Source organism: Coregonus lavaretus (assembly GCF_964263955.1).
Source record: "Coregonus lavaretus genome assembly, chromosome: 40".
Classification (NCBI taxonomy): domain Eukaryota; kingdom Metazoa; phylum Chordata; class Actinopteri; order Salmoniformes; family Salmonidae; genus Coregonus; species Coregonus lavaretus.
In genome coordinates this window covers 12223074-12247566 of record NC_140027.1, presented here as the reverse complement: position 1 = coordinate 12247566, position 24493 = coordinate 12223074, and the positions used below count along the sequence as shown (strand labels likewise).

General features: G+C 43.6%; 1 protein-coding gene across 1 annotated transcript in view; it reads left to right on the top strand.

The window, feature by feature from the left end:
• eml6 (EMAP like 6) overlaps nucleotides 1–13611 on the top strand; it is a gene marked incomplete at both ends in the record, with an annotated part of 73532 nt that extends 59921 nt beyond the window's left edge. The window contains 6 exons of the mRNA XM_084156591.1: nucleotides 3979–4151; nucleotides 7040–7202; nucleotides 7978–8081; nucleotides 12760–12913; nucleotides 13102–13202; nucleotides 13587–13611. Coding sequence (XP_084012717.1) covers nucleotides 3979–4151; nucleotides 7040–7202; nucleotides 7978–8081; nucleotides 12760–12913; nucleotides 13102–13202; nucleotides 13587–13611 — 720 coding nt within the window. The remainder of the gene's footprint in view (nucleotides 1–3978; nucleotides 4152–7039; nucleotides 7203–7977; nucleotides 8082–12759; nucleotides 12914–13101; nucleotides 13203–13586) is intronic.
• Nucleotides 13612–24493: the final 10882 nt, after the last annotated feature.

Below are 24493 nucleotides of genomic sequence, written 5' to 3'. Positions count from 1 at the left end.
TAAAATAACAATAACGAGGCTATATACAGGGGGTACCGGTAACAAGTCAATGTGTGGGGGTACAGGTTAGTTGAGGTAATTTGTACATGTAGGTAGGGGTAAAGTGACTATGCATAGATAATAAACAGTGAGTAGCAGCAGTGTAAAAACAAAGGGGTGTCAATGCAAATAGTCCGGGTGGCCATTTTGATTAATTGTTCAGCAGTCTTATGGCTTGGGGGTAGAAGCTGTTAAGGAGCCTTTTGGACCTAGACTTGGCACTCCGGTACCGCTTGGCGTGCGGTAGCAGAGATAACAGTCTATGACTTGGGTGACTGGAGTCTTTTAACATTTTATATAGGTCCTGGATGTCAGGAAGCTTGGCCCCAGTGATGTACTGGGCCATACGCACTACCCTCTGTAGTGCCTTACGGTCGGATGCCGAGCAGTTTAATACCAGGCGGTGATGCAACCGGTCAGGATGCTCTCGATGATGCAGCTGTAGAACCTTTTGAGGATCTGGGGACCCATGCCAAATCTTTTCAGTCTCCTGAGGGGGAAAAGGGGTTGTCGTGCCCTCTTCACGACTGTCTTGGTGTGTTTGGACCATGATAGTTTGTTCGTGATGTGGACACCAAGGAACTTGAAACTCTTGACCCGCTCCACTACAGCCCCGTCGATGTGAATGGGGGCGTGTTCGGCCCTCGTTTTCCTGTAGTCCACGATCAGCTCCTTTTGTCTTGCTCACGTTGAGGGAGAGATTGTTGTCCTTGCACCACACTGCCTCCTCCCTATAGGCTGTCTCATCGTTGTCGGTGATCAGGCCTACCACTGTTGTGTCATCAGCAAACTTAATGATGGTGTTGGCCGCGTAGTTGTTGGTGAACAGGAGTACAGGAGGGGACTAAGCACGCACCCCTGACGGGCCCCCGTGTTGAGGATAAGCTGGCAGATGTGTTGTTGCCTACCCTTACCACTTGGGGGCGGCCCATCAGGAAGTCCAGGATCCAGTTGCAGAGGGAGGTGTTTAGTCCCAGGGTCCTTAGATTAGTGATGAGCTTTGTGGGCACTATGGTGTTGAACGCTGAGCTGTAGTCAATGAACAGCATTTTCACATAGTTGTTCCTTTTGTCCAGGTGGTAAAGGGCAGTGTGGAGTGTGATTGAGATTATGTCATCTGTGGATCTGTTGGGCGGATTGCGAATTAGTGGGTCTAGGGTTTCCAGAATGATGGTGTTGATGTGAGCCATGACCAGCCTTTCAAAGCACTTCATGGCTACCAACGTGAGTGCTACAAGGCGGTAGTCATTTACCGGTTACCTTCGTTTTCTTGGGCACAGGGACTATGGTGGTCTGCTTGAAACATGTTGGTATTACAGAATCGGTCAGGGAGAGGTTGACAATGTCAGTGAAGACACTTGCCAGTTGGTCCGCGCATGCTCTAAGTACACGTCCTGGTAATTCGTCTGTCCCTGCAGCCTTGTGAATGTTGTCCTGTTTAAAGGTCTTGCTCACATCGGCTAAGGAGAGCGTGATCACACAGTCGTCCAGAACAGCTGGTGCTCTCATGCATGCTTCAGTATTGCTTGTCCCGAAGAGAGCATAAAAGGCATTTAGCCCGTCTGGTAGGCTCGTGTCACTGGGCAGCTCGCGGCTGGGTTTCCGTAATAGTTTGCAAGCCCTGCCACATCTGATGAGCGTCAGAGCCGGTGTAGTAGGATTCAATCTTAGTCCTGTATTGACGCTTTGCCTGTCTGATGGCTTGTCTGAGGTCATAGCGGATTAGTGTCCCGCTCCTTGAAAGCATCAGCTCTAGCCTTTAGCTCGGTGCGGATGTTGCCTGTAATCCATGGCTTCTGGTTGGGATATGTAGGTACGGTCACTGTGGGGACAACGTCGTCGATGCACTTATTGATGAAGCCGGTGACTGAGGTGGTATACTTCTCAATGCCATTGGATGAATCCCGGAACATATTCCAGTCTGTGCTAGCAAAACAGTCCTGTAGCTTAGCATCCGCGTCATCTGACCACTTCCGTATTGAGCAGTGGTGGAAAAAGTACCCAATTGTCATACTTGAGTAAAAGTAAAGATACCTTAATAATGACTCAAGTAAAAGTGAAAGTCACCCAGTAAAATACTACTTGAGTAAAAGTCTAAAGGTATTTGGTTTTAAATATACTTAAGTATCAAAAGTAAATGTAATTGTAGAAATATACACTACCAGTCAAAAGTTTGGACACACCTACTAATTCAAGGGTTTTTCTTTATTTTTAAAAATTTTTACATTGTAGAATAATAGAGGAGACATCAAAACTATTACATAACACATATGGAATCATGTAGTAACCAAAAAAGTGTTAAACAAATCAAAAATATATTTGAGATTCTTCAATAATAAACTGGTCCTGAACATCTCTTTAAACTAAGAGCATTGTATTTGGTACAAATCATTCCCTAAATTCTAGACCTCAGCTGAATCTGGTAATGAATGGTGTGGCTGTTGAACAAGTTGAGGAGACTAAATTACTTGCTGTTACCTTAGATTGTAAACGGTCATGGTCAAAACATGTAGATTCAATGGTTGTAAAGACGGGGAGAGGTCTGTCCATAATAAAGAGATGCTCTGCTTTTTTGACACCACACTCCAAAAAGCAAGTCTTGCAGGCTCTAGTTTTGTCTTATCTTGATTATTGTCCAGTCGTGTGGTCGAGTGCTGCAAGGAAAGACCTAGTTAAGCTGCAGCTGGCCCAGAACAGAGCGGCACGTCTTGCTCTTCATTGTAATCAGAGGGCTGATATAAATACTATGCATGCCAGTCTCTCTTGGCTAAGAGTTGAAGAGAGACTGACTGCATCACTTCTTCTTTTTATAAGAAATATTAATGTGTTGAAAATCCCAAATTGTTTGCATAGTCAACTTACACACAGCTCTGACACACACACTTTCCCCACCAGATATGCCACCAGGGGTCTTTTCACAGTCCCCAAATCCAGAACAAATTCAAGAAAGTGTACAGTATTATATAGAGCCATTAGTGCATGGAACTCCATTCCATCTCATATTGCTCAAATGAACAGCAAACCTGGTTTAAAAAAACAGATAAAGCAACACCTCACGGCACAGCACCTCTCCCTTATTTGACCTAGATCATTTGTGTGTATGTATTGATATGTAGGCTACGTGTGCCTTTTTAATTTTAATTGATGTAGTTCTGTTCTTGAGCTGTTCTTGTCTATTAATGTTCTGGATTATGTCATGTTTTGTGTGAACCCCAGGAAGAGTAGCTGCTGCTTTTGCAACAGCTAATAGGGATCCTAATAAAATACCAAATACCAAAGGCAAACATTTTTCTGGACCCTAGGCTACTAATAATGGTCCCCATTTTATACAACTTCTTTAAGCGCCTCTACTTTACTGCTCTATGCCACTATGCAAATGTGATCATATGCATGCAATACTTTATTATTTTTAATTCTGGTACCTCTGAGCTCCCCAGGTATCCCACCTCCCGATTTACAAATTAAGCACGGAACACAGGTAGTCTAGACTCTAGCTAACCACCATATACTACAATATCCACACAAGCCACTAGCCAGCCAGCCATATATCATGAGTTAGAATATTATTAATATTAGGCTATATTATAAAGTTATTATTTAAGAGCATTGAAGATAAATCACAATCAGTCAAAAAATATTGAGCTAGCTAACTAGCAGATTTACATCAATCATCAACATCAATTATGTCAATCATGTCTTTAAGGAGGCACTGTAACTAGTTTGCTTACAATTTGTGATGAGTTAGTGTGTTGCACAAATAAATATGCCTGTGCTAAAAAATGTAATAATAATCACTACAGAGGCAGTTAGTATGTTATGAATTTTGAGATTTGAATGTGTGGGAGAGGGCTTTTTTCATTTTTAGCACCTGCCCCCTGAAAGGACTGCATGGCCCTGCTCCTCGGTACTGTTACTGTCTACCTGTTCTTTCACTCCTAGAAACTTCTAAACAAAGTCAGCTTAGGCCACCCAGCCAAATGCACAGCCTACAGCCCCAATGGAGAGATGGTGTCCATAGGCATGGAGAACGGCGAGTTTATCGTCCTCCTGGTCAACTCCTTAACAGTGTGGGGCAAGAAGAGAGATCGGAGTGTAGCCATCCAAGACATTCGGTGAGCCCACCCTAGCACCCTTATTTTTCAAGGTGGTTGTGGGGATGGATTGTATTTGAGTTATTTTCTTAAAAAAGAAAATCAGGACAGAAACAAGAAGAAACTATGACAAGACAGACATATACACTGAGTGTACAAAACATTAGGAACACCTTCCTAATATTGAGTTGCTCCCCCTTTTGCCCTCAGAACAGCCTAAATTTGTCAGCCTCAACATGGACTCTACAAGGTTTCGAAAGCGTTCCACAGGGATGCTGGCCCATGTTGAGTCCAATGCTTCCCACAAGTTGTCTGGATGTCCTTTGGGTGGTGGACCATTCATGATACATACGGGACACTGTTGAGCGTGAAACCCAGCAGCATTGCAGTTCTTGACACACTCAAACCAGTGTGCCTGGCACCTACTACCACCCCCTGTTCAAAGGCACTTCAAACTTTTGTCTTGCCCATTCACCCTCTGAATGGCACACATACACAATCCATGTCTCAATTGTCTCGAGGCTTAAAAATCTGACTTTAACCTGTCTCCTCCCCATCCTTCATCTACACTGATTTGAAGTGGCTTTAACAAGTCACATCAATAAGGGATCATAGCTTTCACCTGGATTCACCTGTTCAGTCTGTCATGGAAAGAGTAGGTGTTCCTAATGTTTTGTACACTCGGTGTATTTAAATAAAATATAACCATAATAATATTGATACATTTGTCCAAATATTGTGGGGATGGGGTTTGGAAGGTTGCAGGTTAAGGTTATGCTGAAGCCATAGTTTGGTTCTCTATTCACTCTGCTGTTAGTAATTGTCATGTTACCAGTTCAGTTCCATTTATATGAGGCAAATTGTAAACAAATTATGTTTAGCATCAGAATCAAATTAAGAATGTCTATCCTTGAGTACTACAGATATTCACGGGTTGCATGTTTCGTCACAATATTGTTTTGAACGTTTGTGTTGTACTGATGCCCGACTGAGCATTCTACTCAATGCATCGTCAATGAGAACTGATGAAGATTTCATCAAAAGTTCATTACAGTGGCTTGGAAATACAACGACATTCAAAAGGAGGCAAATAATTAGTAGGAAAACATTTAGTCATCATTTTGATGTCGCCAGAGTAGACTTTAGCTAGCTAAGATTGAGGGGAGGCCACCGGATTTTAGCTAGCTAACATTAGCATTGCTAGCTATTTTTGACTTACTTTGCTAGCTAATGACAACATTGCCATCTGTCTAAAGTCAATTTGACCACATGATGACACTGGCAAAATTATTTCCTACTAAATATTTGACTACTTTAGCAATGTCATTGTATTTCCAGGCACAATAGTGTAATTTAGACGAAACAGTAGTTAGCCTCCCTCCAGAATGACTGGGCTTATCACCACTTTAGGGTACCCCTATGGCGTAGAGGGCGGCTTGAGAATGTTCATAACAATGGCATGATGTGACGGAGGTGTAACCTAATGAATAAAGTGCCTTCAGAAAGAATTCACACCCCATTACATTTTCCACATGTTCTTACAAAGTGGGATTAAAATGTATTCAATTGTATTTTTGTCAACGATCTACACAAAATACTCTAAAGTCAAAGTGGAAGAAATATTATATATTTTTATTTATTAATGGAAAATAAAACACAAATATATTTTGATTAGATAAGTATTCACCCCCCTGACTCAATACATGTTAGATCACCTTTGGCAGCGATTACAGCTGTGAGTCTTTCTGCGTAAGTCTCTAAGAGCTTTGCAAACCTGGATTGTACAATATTTTATTATTTTAAAAGTTCTTCAAGCTCTGTTGTTGATCATTGATAGACAGCCATTTTTAAGTCTTGCCATATATTTTAGGTTATTGTCCTGCTGAAAGGTAGATTTGTCTCTGTCTGTTGGAAATCAGACTGAACCAGGTTTTCCTCTAGGACTTTGCCTGTGCTTAGCTCTTATTCCTTTTCTCTTTATCCTAAAAAGCTCCCTAGTCCTTGCTGATGACAAGCATACCCATAAAATGATGCAGCCACCACCATGCTTGAAAATATGAAGTGGTACTCAGAGATGTGTTGTGCTGGATTTGCCCCAAACATAATGCTTTGTATTCAGGACAAAAATGTTACTTCTTTGCTACATTTGTTGCAGTATTACTTTAGTGGCTTATTGCAAACAGGATGCATGTTTTGGAATATTTATTTTATGTACAGGCTTCCTTCTTTTCACTCTGTCATTTGTTGTGGAGTAACTACAATGTTGTTGATCCATCCTTAGTATTCTCCTATCACAGCCATTTTAACTCTGTAACTGGTTTAAATTAACATTGGCCTCATGGTGAAATCCCAGAGTGGTTTCCTCCTCTCCGTCAACTGATTTAGGAAGGACGCCTGTATCTTTGTAGTGACTAGTTGTATTGATACACCATCCAAAGTGTAATTTAATAACTTCACGATGCTCTAAGGGATATTCAATGTCTGCTTCCCTGGTCTTTGTCATTTCAGCTTTACATTTTTTATTAATTTGTACATATTTCTAAAAACAGAATTCCACTTTGACATTATGGGGTATTGTGTGTAGATCAGTGACAAAAAAAACACAATTTTATCAATTTTAAATTCGGGATGTAACACAACAAAATTTGGAAAAGGTCAAAGGGTGTGAATACTTTCTGAAGGCACTGTATCAAAGAAAGCAAGTACTTTTTGCATTTGAAAATGTCGATGGATGCATTTGCTCCATTGTTTGCCTTTTTATTTGGTGTCCCGCTCTTTAATCTCCCACTCTTGTCCTACTCTTTTGGTGATTTTCCATTGAGCGTTTTGTCCAGGACTAGGCTTAATCTGTGTCCGGGAAACCTGCCCATACATTATGGCATTAAACAGGGCCATTCTTTGTTATAAAGATTCAGCCCGGACAACCGTCTGCTAGCGGTGGGCTCTGTGGACAATGCAGTGGACTTCTACGACCTAACTCTGGGTCCTTCACTCAACCGTATTGGCTACTGCAAGGACATTGCTGGCTTTGTCATCCAGATGGACTTTTCCGCTGACAGCAAGTACATCGAGGTAAGACAGGATAATATTTTCATGCCTATATTGTCCCCCCCCCCCCCTCTTTGCAGAGAAAAAAAAAGAGCGACATAATTGATAAACTGGAAAGAGCACTCCTCAATCTATGTTTCTGTGCACTGGGACCCCTCACATTAGTTTTTGTAAACTGAGAGGTGGCTCTTGGCAAATGTAACTAGCACAGAGTTCATCAAATTAAGTGGTAATAAATGTTTTACTCACCTGAAAAGTTATTACGTTATCCGTTCAACAGTCTTATTATGTTATCTGGCAAGTAATTATTAAAGAGGCAATCTGCTTTTCAAACAACAATAAAGCAGTAACCTGCCACTTTCTTAGTAAAGAGCTGAAGGATGGGGCTGGAGAAATGTAACCACTCTCAAATTCATAGACGGAGCAATGGATGCAAGGATGGACCATCCATGAGATCAAAACGATAGCTATAGCCTTTACTGTGTTTCTTTACAATGACATTGTTTACAGACAGTGGAGTGAAACAAGCTTATATTTTGGGTTGTGATGGCGTACGACTGTTGAACTAAGCTCATGACATTTATATTCTTCAAGAATTAATGGCTAGACGTCATTCATTTTAAAGTCCAAAAATGATGTGTCAATCCCAGATTGCCCCTTTAACCGGTTTAATTTCATTATTAATGAAAAAGTTATGATATTATTGAAAGTTATTACGTTAACCAGTGTTATTATGTTATCCATTGTTACAAACCCTCTTTACCTCACAGTAGCTGAATTGCGTGGGATGTCATTACAGGTATCCACAGGTACGTACAGTCGGCAGGTCCATGAGGTTCCATCAGGAAAGATGGTAGCTGAGCAATCTGTCATTGAAAGGATCACTTGGGCCACCTGGACAAGGTAAGATGCTTCAAGAACAAAAATATGTAAATGACAGTTGTAATGTGTTCATATTTATGTTCTAAAACAGCTTGCACAGAATGTTCCCGTAACATTCCCTAAAGGTTCTCATTTGGTGATTTGAAAAATAACTTTCCCACAATGTTCAGGGAAGTAAAAATGTGTTTACTGAGTGTCTTCAGACCCGGCGCCAGGATATTGTGACTAAGGGGGCAGTTGAAATCGGCGTGGGGGCACAGTTTTTGGAGTTTCTTGCATTGGAATTATATAGAATTCTGCTTATATCACGCTATACAACAATAAACAAAGTTCAAATGCTTTTGACCGAGAAGTGACAGGTTGGCGTGAAATCTCTGCTTCGCTTTATCAGCACCATGGACTGCCCCCTACAAACTCAAGCAAGATTTTGATAATAACCAACCAGCTACATTGTTTCTTACCTCTTCAAAAGAGACACATTTATGTGTCCTTAAAAACAGCCTATAACTAATTACAAAAACACTATTTATTGTGTTTCGTTATGTAGCATATGAAAAACATTGCCTATTGTTTTAGTGGTTTTTACATTCCTAAAACAATAATTGTCCACCTTACGGTTCAGCTGTCAGAGATTTGAGCACTAAATGCATCAGGGCGTTGCATACATCGGCCTATTGGCTTAGTATTAATATTAAAAAAGCGAATGAGAGGGAGGGAGGTGGCATGCTACGACACCGACATTAATTTCTTTATTCTTGTCGGATAGGCTACTGCGTCTGCTATACAGATATAGGCGTACAGAAGGAGGTTAATTCGTACATTTTCTTAGAATATTTTTTATAAAGATAAGCATTATATTGTTTGATTATAGCAGCAACTCTGGTAGGCCTAAAACATTCTTCCACACCTCAGTTCAACTGTCAGTCATTTAGAGCACCTGTGCCCACTGCCTTCATACCATAGGCCTGCAGTATAATAGGCTAATAGCCACACCAACCCTTCGCAAAAGTTTCTAAACTTCATAAGAGTAATATCAAAAGTAAGTCAAGCCATTGTTTCTAGGGAAAATACAAGCAGGATATTATATTGCAGCAAACACAACATTACAGTTGGAACTTAATTTGGCCAAAGAAAAGGGCTCAACAGAATGAAACAAAACACTTGCGAACTGGTTTAAACCTTAACAAAGGTTTTGAACGGGCTATATTGCAGCAATTACCAAGAAAGGCTAGAGACTTACTGTACCCAACAAATGACAGCAATAGGCTACTTACAGTGGCTTGCGAAAGTATTCACCCCCCTTACAACCTGGAATTAAAATGGATTTTTGGGGGGTTTGTATCATTTGATTTACACAACATGCCTACCACTTTGAAGATGCAAAATATTTTTTCTGGTGAAAAACTAGAGCGTGCATAACTATTCACCCCCCCAATACCTTGTAGAGCCACCTTTTGCAGCAATTACAGCTGCAAGTCTTTTGGGGTATGTCTCTCTAAGCTTGGCACATCTAGCCACTGGGATTTTTGCCCATTCTTCAAGGCAAAACTGCTCCAGCTCCTTCAATTTGGATGGGTTCCGCTGGTGTACAGCAATCTTTAAGTCATACCACAGATTCTCTATTGGATTGAGGTCTGGGCTTTGACTAGGCCATTCCAAGACATTTCAATGTTCGCCTTAAACCACTCGAGTGTTGCTTTAGCAGTATGCTTAGGGTCATTGTCCTGCTGGAAGGTGAACCTCCGTCCCAGTCTCAAATCTCTGGAAGACTGAAACAGGTTTCCCTCAAGAATTTCCCTGTATTTAGCGCCATCCATCATTCCTTCAATTCTGACCAGTTTCCCAGTCCCTTTCAATGAAAAACATCCCCACAGCATGATGCTGCCACCACCATGCATCACTGTGGGGATGGTGTTCTCGGGGTGATGAGAGGTGTTGGGTTTGCGCCAGACATAGCGTTTTCCTTGATGGCCAAAAAGCTCAATTTTAGTCTCATCTGACCAGAGTACCTTCTTCCATATGTTTGGGGAGTCTCCCACATGCCTTTTGGCGAACAGCAAACGTGTTTGCTTATTTTTTTCTTTAAGCAATGGCTTAAGCTCTGTGGAGTGTACAGCTTAAAGTGGTCCTATGGACAGATACTCCAATCTCTGCTGTGGAGCTTTGCAGCTCCTTCAGGGTTATCTTTGGTCTCTTTGTTGCCTCTCTGATTAATGCCCTCCTTGCATGGTCTGTGAGTTTTGGTGGGCGGCCCTCTCTTGGCAGGTTTGTTGTGGTGCCATATTCTTTCCATTTTTTAATAATGGATTAATGGTGCTCCGTGGGATGTTCAAAGTTTCAGATATTTTTTTATAACCCAAGCATGATCTGTACTTCTCCACAACTTTGTCCCTGACCTGTTTGGAGAGCTCCTTGGTCTTCATGGTGCCGCTTGCTTGTTTGTGTTGCAGACTCTGGGGCCTTTCAGAACAGGTGTCTATATATACTGAGATCATGTGACACTTAGATTGCACACAGGTGGACTTTATTTAACTAATTATGTGACTTCTGAAGGTAATTGGTTGCACCAGATCTTATTTAGGGACCTCATAGAATGTTTTGAAACCAGTTATATTTTTCACTTCACCAATTTTGACTATTTTGTGTATGTCCATTACATGAAATCCAAATAAAAATCAATTTAAATTACAGGTTGTAATGCAACAAAATAGGAAAAACGCCAAGGGGGATGAATACTTTTGCAAGGCACTGTATCTTAAACTAAATACATAGCACACAATTTAAAAGACAGATCAAATGTCTTAACAGAATTAAACAACACGTTTTGCATATAAAAAAAATTGTTTAGATTATTAAATAGGCCTTTCAATAATAACAATTATATACAATAATGATAAAACGATTATAAATACAAAAACATTTATAAATAAAGTTTTTCAGTTGGTGGTACCAGCCGACGATTTGGTCGCACCAATTTTTTTCTGCCATCACGCAATAGAAAAACTTAGTAGGCCTATCATCTTATAAAGTAATTCACAGTGCTTTATAAAAAAAAATGTAATAGACTGCTGAGATGGTATTGAAAAAATAAGTTATTTCATAATTTTGTGATGTTTTGATTCAAAATATTTTAATGTGCAACCTAATCCAGTGATTGTCATGCATTTTTGGTAGACAATTATGCTATTGTTATATATTACTGTTAAAATAGAGCTCCCGAATTGTCTTTTTATTTTTTTTTTGGGGGGGGGGGGGGGTCAATATCATAGGCAAATTTATTTGGGGCTAATTCACCACCGGAAACTCAAAACAAATTAGCTGGATCACTAACTCTAAAGATTATACCACTCATAGTAGCCATGTATTAATCTAACAGTACATTTAATGTCCCAAAAAACGTTGTTTAATTTAAATGAAAAAGGCCTCCTTTCTCTCTCCTCAGCAGCAGGGCAGACCCGGACAATTTGGCTGGCTACAATTTTATTTATTGGCTTTTCATTTATTTTATCGGCCAAAAAGCCAGCAATTACCAGCTAACTGAAACCCAGCGCCAGTGGTGGAAAAAGTACTAAATTGTCATACTTGAGTAAAAGTAAAGATACCTTTTTGTAAGTCGCTCTGGATAAGAGCGTCTGCTAAATGACGTAAATGTAAATGTTAATAGAAAATGAATCAAGTAAAAGTGACCCAGTAAAAGTCAAAAAGTGTATTTTTTAAATATACTTAAGTATCAAAAGTAAATGGAATTGCTAAAATGTACTTAAGTATCAAAAGTAAAAGTATGAACCATTTCAAATTCCATATATTAAGCAAACCAGACGGCACATTTTTTATTTTATTTTTATTGACGGATAGCCAGGGGCACACTTCAACACTCAGACATAATTTACAAACGAAGCAGTAGGGATGCAGTGAGTCCGCCAGATCAGAGGCAGTAGGGATGACCAGGGATGTTCTCTTGATAAGTGTGTGAATTGGACCATTTTCCTGTCCAAATGTAATGAGTACTTTTGGGTGTCAGGGAAAATGTATCGAGTAAAAAGTACATTATTTTCTTTAGGAATGTAGTAAAGTAAAAGTTGACAAAAATGTGAATAGTAAAACTACTTAAGTAGTATTTTAGTACTTTACACCACTGCACAGTGCCCCAGTGGCTTTCCATAGCCTCCCTACACACACCGCGGCGTGCTCTGTTCATTGTGCTGACAGTGCAGCGGAAATACAGATTTTGCGCCAACCTGTCACTCAATCATTTGAACTGTTTTGCTATTTTTATATAGGGACATAAAACTAAAACTGAGGGGGCACAAATTTCAACTGAGGGGGCTAAGCTTCCTTTTGCCCCCTCGTGGAGCCGTGTACGAGTTTCTTGCTAGCTGCTTGACACTCTAAAACTGAAACTTTTTTACTGCTGTATTTTATTAGTCTCTCATGATGACTGTTAACATTTAGCTGACCAGCGCACATGAGATTTGGTTCTGGGTCTGATATGTATTATATTGATTTGGGCCCAAAGTCATTAACAGTTAAGTACACTGATGATGTACATTATTCCATTTGATGACTCAACTTCGATCATTATAATAAATGTATAAAATGACAGTATTCAACATGTACATACCACCCCTAATATAATGGCATTTATTTTTTTCAATTCAAACTTTACGTTTTTTAACAGTAAACTTGCTTGCTTTCACAGTGTACTAGGAGATGAGGTGCTGGGGGTGTGGCCGCGAAACGCTGAAAAGGCTGACGTCAATTGTGCTTGCGTCTCTCATGCCGGCCTCAATGTAGTCACCGGGGATGACTTTGGCCTTGTCAAGCTCTTTGACTTTCCATGCATTGAAAAATTTGTAAGTATTTTCCACGTGACTACCAATTAACATTTTTTTTATACCAACATTTAGTGATTTTATTGATATTATAAAAACTTACCTCATAGTCTTAGACTTGAGAATGTGAATTTCTATATTTTCTGCAGTTGAAATAATAATTATTCTACTTATAATAATATAACTATTATACATGTATCTTTTCATAGGCCAAACACAAGCGCTACTTTGGCCACTCGGCTCATGTGACAAATATACGTTTCTCCTACGATGACAAATATGTGATCAGTGCAGGCGGCAATGACTGCAGGTAAGTAAAATGATATGTCTGTCACCATGGTTTCCTGAGGGAGGGGAATGAGACACAAAACATTTAGTATGAGATATCCCACAGTCAGATGTAACAAAAAGTCTGTTTCCCAAGGGAGATAAGGACATTAAGTTTTGACTCTCCATAACGAGCAATGAGGACAGAGCTATGATAGTGGAACTATCTGGGTCGTGTTCATTAGGCACCAATTTTCTGTTGTTAAACTTCCCTAACGAACTCGACCCTGGTGTTATGTTCCATTCCCCTCCTTCAGGGAACCAATATTACACACTAAAATGGATGGCATAACTATTTACTCTGTTATGCCGATTGAACCGAATAAAAGGAATGTAATAATATATTACTTTTGTTTCTCGCACACAGTTTGCTTGTATGGAAATGCCTGTGATTAAGTGTCACCAATTGTCACTGGAGCACTTCAGATGCGAAGAAAGGATCCGGATGCCTCATTCTGAACTGCTGCATGCCTGAAATGCTGCATTTACACACTGTGGACTGATAATGACCTTGACCAATGCAAATTATAGGGTAGAACTAGAACACAAAGCTCTAACCTGGAATCAAGAAAATAACATTGCTATTGTGATAGAACATACAGTTCTCTAAAAGCTGACTTATTGATTGTCATCAGGCGGTCCATGGCAATGTCTCAGGGGATACGTAATATGTTATGAATATAATTCTGTTTGTGAATTCCTGTGTTACACTTGAAGTTTTGGGAATAATTAATTGTAATTGTGACAATTGATTTATTTGTTTGTGCAAATAAGTATAGGGTATTGATAATGATAATAATTACTGTAAATGCTTTTTTTTACAGAGACAAATCTCAGTGATATTGAAGGGAGTGTCAGCTATAGAGCAAGTTTCAGAAATGTGATGAGAATCTATTTCATCGACAGTGTGATATTTTGGAAGTGGAAAATATAGGTTACAGTATACTGTAAAACATATTAGGCGTATTCACTGAGAGTAATGTAGGGCACAACATTCAAGAGGACATGTTTCAGAGGGTCAAATGGTGTTGTACCACCCTAATCCTTGTAAAATGATTTTTTTCTCATGCTTAACACATGAAATGGCAAGAACGATAGTTACCGGAGTGTAACTCCAGTTCTATGAGTGGAGCGGAGCCCCATAGGGGAGCTCTGCTCCTATTGGTTTACCCACTGCCCTAAGGCAGCAACAGCCTGAGACAAAATTATGCACACACCTGCAGCCAATAGGAGTACAGGTGTCCCTATAAGAGGGGATGCCTCCCCTCAATCAGCCTCCCGAGATATTTATCTTCAGCGAGACTAGAGAGGGTCGGCAGGGCCTTAAGTCCTATGGGGCTCCGCTCCACTCATAGAACTGGAGTTACAATCCGGTAACTATCATTCTATATCGCGGAGCTCCGCCCCATAGGGGAGCTCTGCTCCTATTGGTTTAAGGCGGAGTGCAACGCTCCAAAATGTACTCCCTGCCGAGCCCAACACTTCCCATCGAAATGAAAAGGTCAGGCCCAGCAATGGCTGCGAACAAGTCCCGCAGTACTGTAACACACTGTGTCACAATACATGGTGTCACAATATACTGCGTCATCGGTCCAAATCCACCCCACCTAGTCCAATGGCAACACCAATGTCTAGTGGGCAGATCACCAGAATACGGGCCATACTAATCTGTACTAGCAGATAGATGGTACCTCAATATCCTGTTACAACAATACCGACCACTAATGGAATGACACAAAGTGTCACTCTACATTGTGTTCACGGTAGCCCGCCCCACTCAATCAATGGAACCCCAAAGATTAGTGGGCAGATCCCAGAACATGATTCATACTAATCTGAACAAGCAGATAGATGACGTCACATTCCGTCAAAATTGTCATGACCGGTCTAATAGTACCGTAACCAAGGTTACTACTATTATCCCTCATCATTCCGCCTCAACCCAGTTATTCACTGGTGGGCAGATCAATACATGCCTTCTACTGTACTGACCATGTCAGTCAGGAGTCATGCTATAATATGTCCTTCTATCAGAAGCGGACCTGAAAGAGACCGGTCTCTTCGGTCCTGCATTCCTCTCTCCTAGCTCAAGTCCTCCCCTCAGCCACGCTGAGTACAGACTGAGCCAAAGAGTTAGAAGACATATCCAAGAGATAGAAGCGGATACATGGAGACGGTGATGACCACGACGCCGCTGCACAGATATCCTCTACCCCTGTTCCTCTGAAAAGGGCAGTAGAAGCCGCTACTCCACGAGTGGAGTGGGCTCTTACACAGTGAGGGAAAAAAGTATTTGATCCCCTGCTGATTTTGTAAGTTTTCCCACTGACAAAGACATGATAGGTCTATATTTTTTATGGTAGGTTTATTTGAACAGTGAGAGACAGAATATCAACAACAAAATCCAGAAAAACGCATGTCAAAAATGTTATAAATTGATTTGCATTTTAATGAGGGAAATAAGTATTTGACCCCTCTGCAAAACATGACTTAGTACTTGGTGGCAAAACCCTTGTTGGCAATCACAGAGGTCAGACGTTTCTTGTAGTTGGCCACCAGGTTTGCACACATCTCAGGAGGGATTTTGTTCCACTCCTCTTTGCAGATCTTCTCCAAGTCATTAAGGTTTCGAGGCTGACGTTTGGCAACTCGAACCTTCAGCTCCCTCCACAGATTTTCTATGGGATTAAGGTCTGGAGACTGGCTAGGCCACTCCAGGACCTTAATGTGCCTCTTCTTGAGCCACTCCTTTGTTGCCTTGGCCGTGTGTTTTGGGTCATTGTCATGTTGGAATACCCATCCACGACCCATTTTCAATGCCCTGGCTGAGGGAAGGAGGTTCTCACCCAAGATTTGACGGTACATGGCCCCGTCCATCGTCACTTTGATGCGGTGAAGTTGTCCTGTCCCCTTAGCAGAAAAACACCCCCAAAGCATAATGTTTCCACCTCCATGTTTGATCGTGGGAATGGTGTTCTTGGGGTCATAGGCAGCATTCCTCCTCCTCCAAACACGGTGAGTTGAGTTGATGCCAAAGAGCTCGATTTTGGTCTCATCTGACCACAACACTTTCACCCAGTTCTCCTCTGAATCATTCAGATGTTCATTGGAAAACTTCAGACGGCCCTGTATATGTGCTTTCTTGAGCAGGGGGACCTTGCGGGCGCTGCAGGATTTCAGTCCTTCACGGCGTAGTGTGTTACCAATTGTTTTCTTGGTGACTATGGTCCCAGCTGCCTTGAGATCATTGACAAGATCCTCCCGTGTAGTTCTGGGCTGATTCCTCACCGTTCTCATGATCATTGCAACTCCACGAGGTGAGATCTTGCATGGAGCCCCAGGCAGAGGGAGATTGACAGTTATTTTGTGTTTCTTCCATTTGCGAATAATCGCACCAACTGTTGTCACCTTCTCACCAAGCTGCTTGACGATGGTCTTGTAGCCCATTCCAGCCTTGTGTAGGTCTACAATCTTGTCGCTGACATCCTTGGAGAACTCTTTGGTCTTGGCCATGGTGGAGAGTTTGGAATCTGATTGATTGATTGCTTCTGTGGACAGGTGTCTTTTATACAGGTAACAAACTGAGATTATGAGCACTCCCTTTAAGAGTGTGCTCCTAATCTCAGCTCGTTACCTGTATAAAAGACACCTGGGAGCCAGAAATCTTTCTGATTGAGAGGGGGTCAAATACTTATTTCCCTCATTAAAATGCAAATCAATTTATAACATTTTTGACATGCGTTTTTCTGGATTTTTTTGTTGTTATTCTGTCTCTCACTGTTCAAATAAACCTACCATTAAAATTATAGACTGATAATTTCTTTGTCAGTGGGCAAACGTACAAAATCAGCAGGGGATCAAATACTTTTTTCCCTCACTGTACCCGGAGGCAATTGTCGTCCCACTGCCTCATAAGCTGTCTCAATGCCTTCACAAAGCCAATGAGACAGACGCTGTTTTGAAAGTGGTCTACCTAGTGCAGCCGCACCGTGACACACAAACAGCTGAGGCGATGACCTAATCGCTGCTGTGCGCTCAACATAACACGCCAAAGCGCGCACTGGGCACAGGCAATGGAGCCTTTCCTCTCTCCTCTGCCCATGAGGAGGGGGAGAAAAATCCCACAGCTCCACGGTCTGTGATCTGTATGAGCTCTTAATAACCTTCGGCACAAATGCCGGGTTAGGACGTAACACCGCTCTGCTCAAATCGCCATTAATGGCAAGGCAGTCGGGTCTCGTTGAAAGAGCACACAAATCACTGACACGCTTAGCAGTAGTCAAAGCGAGCAACAGTGCTGTCTTCATAGACAGCATCTTGAGGGGTATTTGATTCAATGGCTCGAACGGCAACTCACAGAGCGCTTCGAGTACCAAAGCCAAATCCCACTGAGGAAGCGTGACTCTAGGCATTGGCCTAAGCCGCCGCGTTCCTAATAAGGAACGTTTCACTAGAGGGTGGCTGAAGACAGTGTCTCTGCCAAACCCCTTGTGACAAGCTGGAATCGCCGCTGCAAACACCTTAATGGTGGCGGGCGATCGCTGCTTATCAAACATAAACTGCAGAAAGGAGAAAACACTCTCAACCTGACAGTTCATGGGGTCTACACCCTGTGTGACACACCATTGTGAAAAAACGTTACATTTACTGGCATACACCCTGGAAGTGGAACTGGCACGTGAACCCTGTATGGTCCTGATCACTGCATCAGATAACCCACGGCGCTCTAGCCTGTCCCTCTTAGGAGCCAAGCCTTCAGTGGTTGGCCGATTATGGGCAATCGCCCTATTGAGCCTCCCGCCTGAGACAACGCGTCCCGTCGATGTGGAATTGGCCAAGGTGGTGCAATCAACATCTGACTCATCTCCGCGAACCATGGAGCCCCTGGGCGATCGGGGGCTACCAATATTATTGACAGCCCGCCTGATCTCACCCTGGCTAACAGTGGAAGAATGCAGGACAGCGGAGGGAATGCATACAGGAGAACTCTCGGCCACGGTTGGTGCGCAAATGCGTCCCTTCCCAGTGGCGGTTCGTCCTGTTCCCTCAGAGAGAACCAAAGGGCACAATGCGCGTTCACGCGTGACGCGAATAAGTCCACCTCGGCTCTCCCTAACTGTTCCCAAATTTGGAGAACAATGTCCGGATGCAGACGCAACTCGTCGTCTCGAGGACCCCCTTGAGACATGAGGTCTGCTCCTACGTTCAAGTAGCCCGGAATGTGTGCTGCTCTCAATGAGCGAAGGTGCTCGTGAGCCCACAGCCACAATTCCTCCGCCGACCGGTGGAGAGCAGGAGACCTGACTCCTCCCTGGCGATTTATGTAGGCTACTGTGGTCCGGTTGTCTGACCAGACCAGCACATCACGACCCCGAAGGGTAGACGCGAAGTGGGTCAGAACCAGTCGAACCGTTTCCAACTCCAACAGGTTGATGTGGCGACTCGAAAGAGGCCACACCCCTCCTATCGCTTGGGTCTGACATGTCCCTCCCCATCCAGTCAGAGAGGCATCTGTAAACACTGGAATGTAGGAGGACACTTTGCCTATCGGGTCTCCATGCGTGAGAACGTGCGGGTCTCTCCAATAGTTCAGATCTGCACTGAGCGAGAGAGGAACCACCACCAACCGATGACGTTGACGCACTGGGTCTAGTCTTAGTTGGGCAAACCATCGCTGCATCCTGCACATGCGCAGGAGTCCCAGCGGAACCACAAAATGGGCTGACGACATGAGACCCAAGAGTGACATGACTGACAGCGCCGTTACCGTGTGATTCGGACGACACTTCTTCAGGGCTAGCAACAGGGCTACCCTTCGAGGGTCCGAAATTCGAGCCCTCATCATTACAGTGTCTAGCTGTATCCCCAGGTAGACAATCTGATGACTGGGCCAGGGCGCGCTCTTTTTCCAATTCACAGCGAACCCCAGACGCGTGAGATGAATCAGTGTCTGTGTCGTGTGAGTGAACGCCAGCTCTGCTGACGGGGCGAGAACCAGTAGGTCGTCTAGGTAGGCTAGTAGCCTTATTCCCTGACGACGCAACGGTTCCTATGCCGCCTCCACACACTTGGAAAACGTGCGAGGTGCCAGGGCATACCCGAATGGCATCCTCGTGTATTTGTACGCCACCCCTTGAAAGGCGAATCGCAGAAACTTTCTGTGACGCGGCTGCACTGGCACATGAAAGTACGCGTCCCTCAGGTCTATGCTTGTACAAAAGTCTCCTTTCTGGACACATTCCAGTAGACGTTTTGTCGTGAGCATTCGGAAGGGCCGTTTGGTTACGCTCTCGTTGAGAATGCGTAAATGCAATATTGGCCTCATTCCCCCCGTCTTCTTGGGCACCAGGAAGTAGGGCGAATATAGCCCTTTGTTCCTTTGCTCCTGGGGAACTACTGTGACCGCCTCCTTCGCCAAAAGTTCCGTAATCTCTGACAACAGAGCGGCCACTTTCGGGCGTTTTCATCACAGTCTCCACCACTCCCCGGAATGGGGGAGGGGTCCGATGGAATTGGATGGCATAGCCCTTCTGCAGCGTCTGGTCTAGCCAGCGTGAGAGGGTACAGCTTCGCCGCCACTCCCAGCAATGCAGAGAAAGCGGGCGAGCGCGAAGCTGTGGTACATTCAGTAGGAAGGACCTATATTCCTCGATGGCCCTTGCCGCCGCTATTCCCTAGCACTGAGATGGAGGAACAGCACAAGGCGGGCCTCCTGTGAAAGGGAGAGGAAACATCAGCGCATTCTGAGAGAAACGGGGCCGCCAATACGTTGGTTAAACCCGTAACCGTAGTATTCCGGCCCTCCGTGAATGCAGCACGGGTCTGAACTGCACTGACTGAGGCGTTAGCCTGCGACAGAGCACCATCCCCAGAAAGCGATTGCGTCATCATTCCAATACCTGGCTGTGACTGCAGTCTGCTATGAGAGCCCTTCACTGCAGTACTCCTAGGAGTCTGTAATGTGAGGTCTCTATGAGGTAACACGGCGACGCCTTGATACCTTTTTAACATTCACCTCCTGTGTGTGCTCAGCTACGCACCCTTGGTGAGCTGAGCTACACTCAGTGTGGTGAACATCAGCGCGTTCAAAGAGAAACGGGGGCGCCAATATGTTGGCTAACTCGTAACCGTAGTATTCCGGCCCTCCGTGAACGCAGCACGGGTCTGAACTGCACTGACTGAGGCCTTAGCCTGAGACAGCGCGCCATCCCCAAATAGCGGTTGCGTCATCCTGCCATTATCTGACTGAGACTGCAGCCTGCTATGTGAGACACTCACTACAGCACTCCTAGGAGTCTGTAAGGTGAGGTCTTTATGAGGTAATACAAGGCGGTGCCTTGATACCTTTTTTATACCTACCTTATGTGTGCGCTCAGCAATGCACCCATGGTGGGCTGAGCGGCACTCAGAGTGGTGGGAGAGAGAGAGAGAGGGAGTGAGGGAGGTGGAACGCTCTCGGATGTATTATGGAAAAGGGGCTCTTTTTTGACAAAGTCAGGTGGAGCCAACTCTTTATTGCGCATATCATCAACAAAAACATTCTCCTCCATCCCCTCAACTGAAGGGTGGGGGGGAATAGCGGGCACATTCGAATCTGTCGCTGCGCCATCTTCTATTCTCTCCCCCGCATCCTGTCATGTGCGCCGTCTCTTCTGGCTGCCCTTAGGCTGCCAGGTCGACGCTCTGATGACTTCCCTCGCCAGCTGCGTCATTGGGGCCACAGTAATTGCTGGGGGGGGGGGGGGGCGGAGCCCTCTCTCCTGCTGCTCGTAGCTGCCATCTGGCGCCGGGCACGACGCCTCGCAGTAGAGCCTGCTCTACTCGGGGCGGTGGAGGTGGACGGCTTCTGGGTCACGTGGCCTAACCTCCCTGCCAGTGACAAGTGTCTGGCCAGCTGCTTCCTCGTCAAGTTTGGTGAAACGCTCCGTCGCCTCCTTGACGGCGACTCCGAAGAGTCCGTCGTCAGATAGGGGGGCGTTCAAGAGCGACGCTCTGTCTGCTTCCTTCATGGTTGTCAGTGACAACCACAGGTGTCGTTCCGCGACCACAGAAGTGGCCATGGACCTCCCCGCGCAGACAGCCGACAACTGAGTTAGGTGGGGAATAGTGCCAGAAATCCTGGACGCCTCTTCCACCTCCTCCCTGTCTAGCTCCGTCTTACCCGTGGTTAAACGGGACAGAGAGGCCGCTAGGAAGGCAATGTTATTTGCTGCTGCTACAGCTTGGGCTCCCAACGTAAAGGACTTCTCTACCAGCTGCGCTGTGAGGCGGTCCTTTTGTGTCAGCAAGGTGGCCTTTTTGGAAGAGGGCCAGGGACTCGAACCCGGCACGTGATACGTAGCCAGGGCGCTCTCTAGCCTGGGGATTCCTCTAGCGAAGCCCTGATGCCTTCCCTTCACTCTGGTGAATGGGAGGTACACCTTGGCCGGCGAACGCGCCGCCAGAGGCGCCTCCCATGAGCCCTCGACGTACTTTGCCAGCGAGGACATTGCTGGAGCCAGAGGCTCTGCCGCCCTCCTTGGCCGAGAATAGGGGCAGCGCTATCTCTAAGCGTCGAGCAGCCCTCTCAATGAGTCCAGGAAAATCAGAACGCAGAGAGGCTGCAGCAAAGGACAGGGCTACTGATCTCTCAGAGCCTGTGTCGTCATCGCCCAGGGAATTACAAGACCTCTCACTTTCCAAAGGAAAGGGGCTCTTGAACGTCTGGGTCAGAGGGTCGGATTGTTCCATGGGAATATCCGTCTCCTCCCCATAATCCCTGTCTTCTCCGGAGTCGGCGCCATCTGATGATGCCTCTGAAGCAGAGGCTAGCACCGATAGCACGTCCTCCAGAGGAATATCCTCCCTAAAAAACGCCCAGCGCTGCTTCCTCTCCTTCAATGAAAGGAGGGTGCAGCTGGTGCAATTAGGGGGATCGCCGACGCCCTCCTTGACGTGCTGTGAACCCAAACACACAAAATATAAGTTGTGGGAGTCCACAGCCGTCATGGAGGGGCAGCGGCATTGAGCTCTGAAAAGAGCTTTTAGGGGTGGAAAATGTCCTGGTGTGCTCATTCTAGGACGACGTCGATGACTGGAAAAATCGACGGCGTATCTCGTCCTGAGTCTTCTCTTAGTCTCTTCTTGGCTTCTTCAGTCTAGTCCAGTCGCTGAAGAGGGGAAGCATCCCCTCTTATAGGGACACCTATACTCCTATTGGCTGCAGGTGTGTGCATAATTTTGTCTCAGGCTGTTGCTGCCTTAGGGCAGTGGGTAAACCAATAAGAGCAGAGCTCCCCTATGGGGCGGAGCTCCACGATATAGAACCACGGTCAAGTCAATTTGTTATACAAACACGTTCTTCAGCCATTAATGCATGATGTTTAAGTGCCTTTAAGAAATTATTCACTTGACATTTTTTATACAGTTCTGGTGCTATAGAACATGTAGTAATAGGGCTTTTATGGAGTTAGTCGTATTGATATGTTATGTATGTTTTTTTTCTCTTATTATTGTTGTACATTGACCAAAACATATTATACTCTTACTTGCAGCTTTTCCTCTTAAAATATATCAAAATGCATGGAACTCAGGAGCCATACAAGGCATTAAAGGGGAACTTTAACTAAAAGTCATGACTTGACATTGTGCCCCCTAAAGATACCATTAAGTGGCCATTCCTGCCAGTCAACGTGTTCCTATATCCATGGTGAATTGTCCAAAATAACCATACCATTTTAAATAAACAGCATTTAATCCAAAACAAGTTAGTAATAGGTTCTTGCAGTTCACATCTGCATTAATCATTCATGCAGATTCAAAAGGTAACCACGTAACACAATGTAATCATGAGCTGTACCCCAAAGCCGTAGTGGATTAAGTACCATCCCTACTTTTTAAAATGACTTCATCAAAGGATTTGTTACACAATTATCCAACTATAAATTTTAGTTGAAATTTCCCTTTTAATACTGTGATAAAGTTTATTGTACAATTTTCAATGTGCACTTTTTATTTTATTTTATTATATCGACTTTGGCCGGGATTCAATTTAAGGTGTGTCATAGAGCAACAAACTCTTTAGCCGACATCGGCAGTGTTTACCATGAATGCGCTCTCAGCAAAAGACTGGGACATTGCCTTTAAAAGGTGCGTTGTCGGCTGCACTGCTCTATAATGCGCATGGGATTGAATGCCATCCTTTATTTCCTAAGAATATGTTTAGTATGCAATATGCCGATCAGAAAAGCAGTCAGTGGGCCTCAATCATCACATGTGGATAGAAATGTTGTGTATTTGTTGTTTAAAAAACTAATTTGTAAAACCCATGTTTATCAAACATGCATAAATACCTTGTAAAAAAGCTATTTTAAGGGAGAATGTGAGTCAAGAACAAGCATCATTGAAAAACAGCAAGTGAATAATTTGATTATGAGATGACGCGATTTTTCAATTAAAGACAGATTTGAATTATTACTGTCCAAATGCATACAGTATACTGTCAGTAAAATGTTGTAATTTATTCTGGTCTACTTCACAACTAGTTCTTGTTCTCTGAAAAGGCCATTGCGGGAAAAAATGTGAACACGTGAAGTGTTCCAAAAACACGTTTTCACGTGATCTTATGTGAAGTTAATGTGATAACATGAAGCTACACGTGAAAACGTGATCATGTGACGTGTTCCAAAAACATATGATTTCACAATCTTGATTTCCACATGTGAAATCGTGTGATTTTTCTGTAAGGGGGGTATTTGTTTGCACCAAAAAACAAACTGAGCATAAAAAATGTTTCTGTAAACGGTGAAATGTTCGTGAAACAATATACATTATTAGCCTACACACACATTTGTGCTGCACTCGATTGATAAATGAGGCCCACTGTGTGAAAATGAGTATGGGATCCAACCTCTTCTGCTTTTCTGTCTTCCTTCATTTTTATGTCCATGCCGTTCTTGCTGACATACACACTGGCCTGACACAACTTTGAGCTGGATCGTGTTCATGAGGAAACACCGCTATGCAACAGAAAACAAAAAATACTATTTTTTATTGGACCAGTCCAGGTAGTCACTCCCAAGTTTCAGTTTGGTGCTGAAAGAACACAACCCTGATGTTCTTTACAAGTGTTGGCCATAGAATTGATTAGAAAATGATTTGGCTATCAATGTGAAATTGTCATGTGTGTGTGTGTGAGATTAACTTTGGTACATTGGTCTGCATTGTAGAGCATAGTTTTTGTAATATGTCCAGGTTATTCAATATTTATATAGTAATGTAAAAAGCATGAATTTA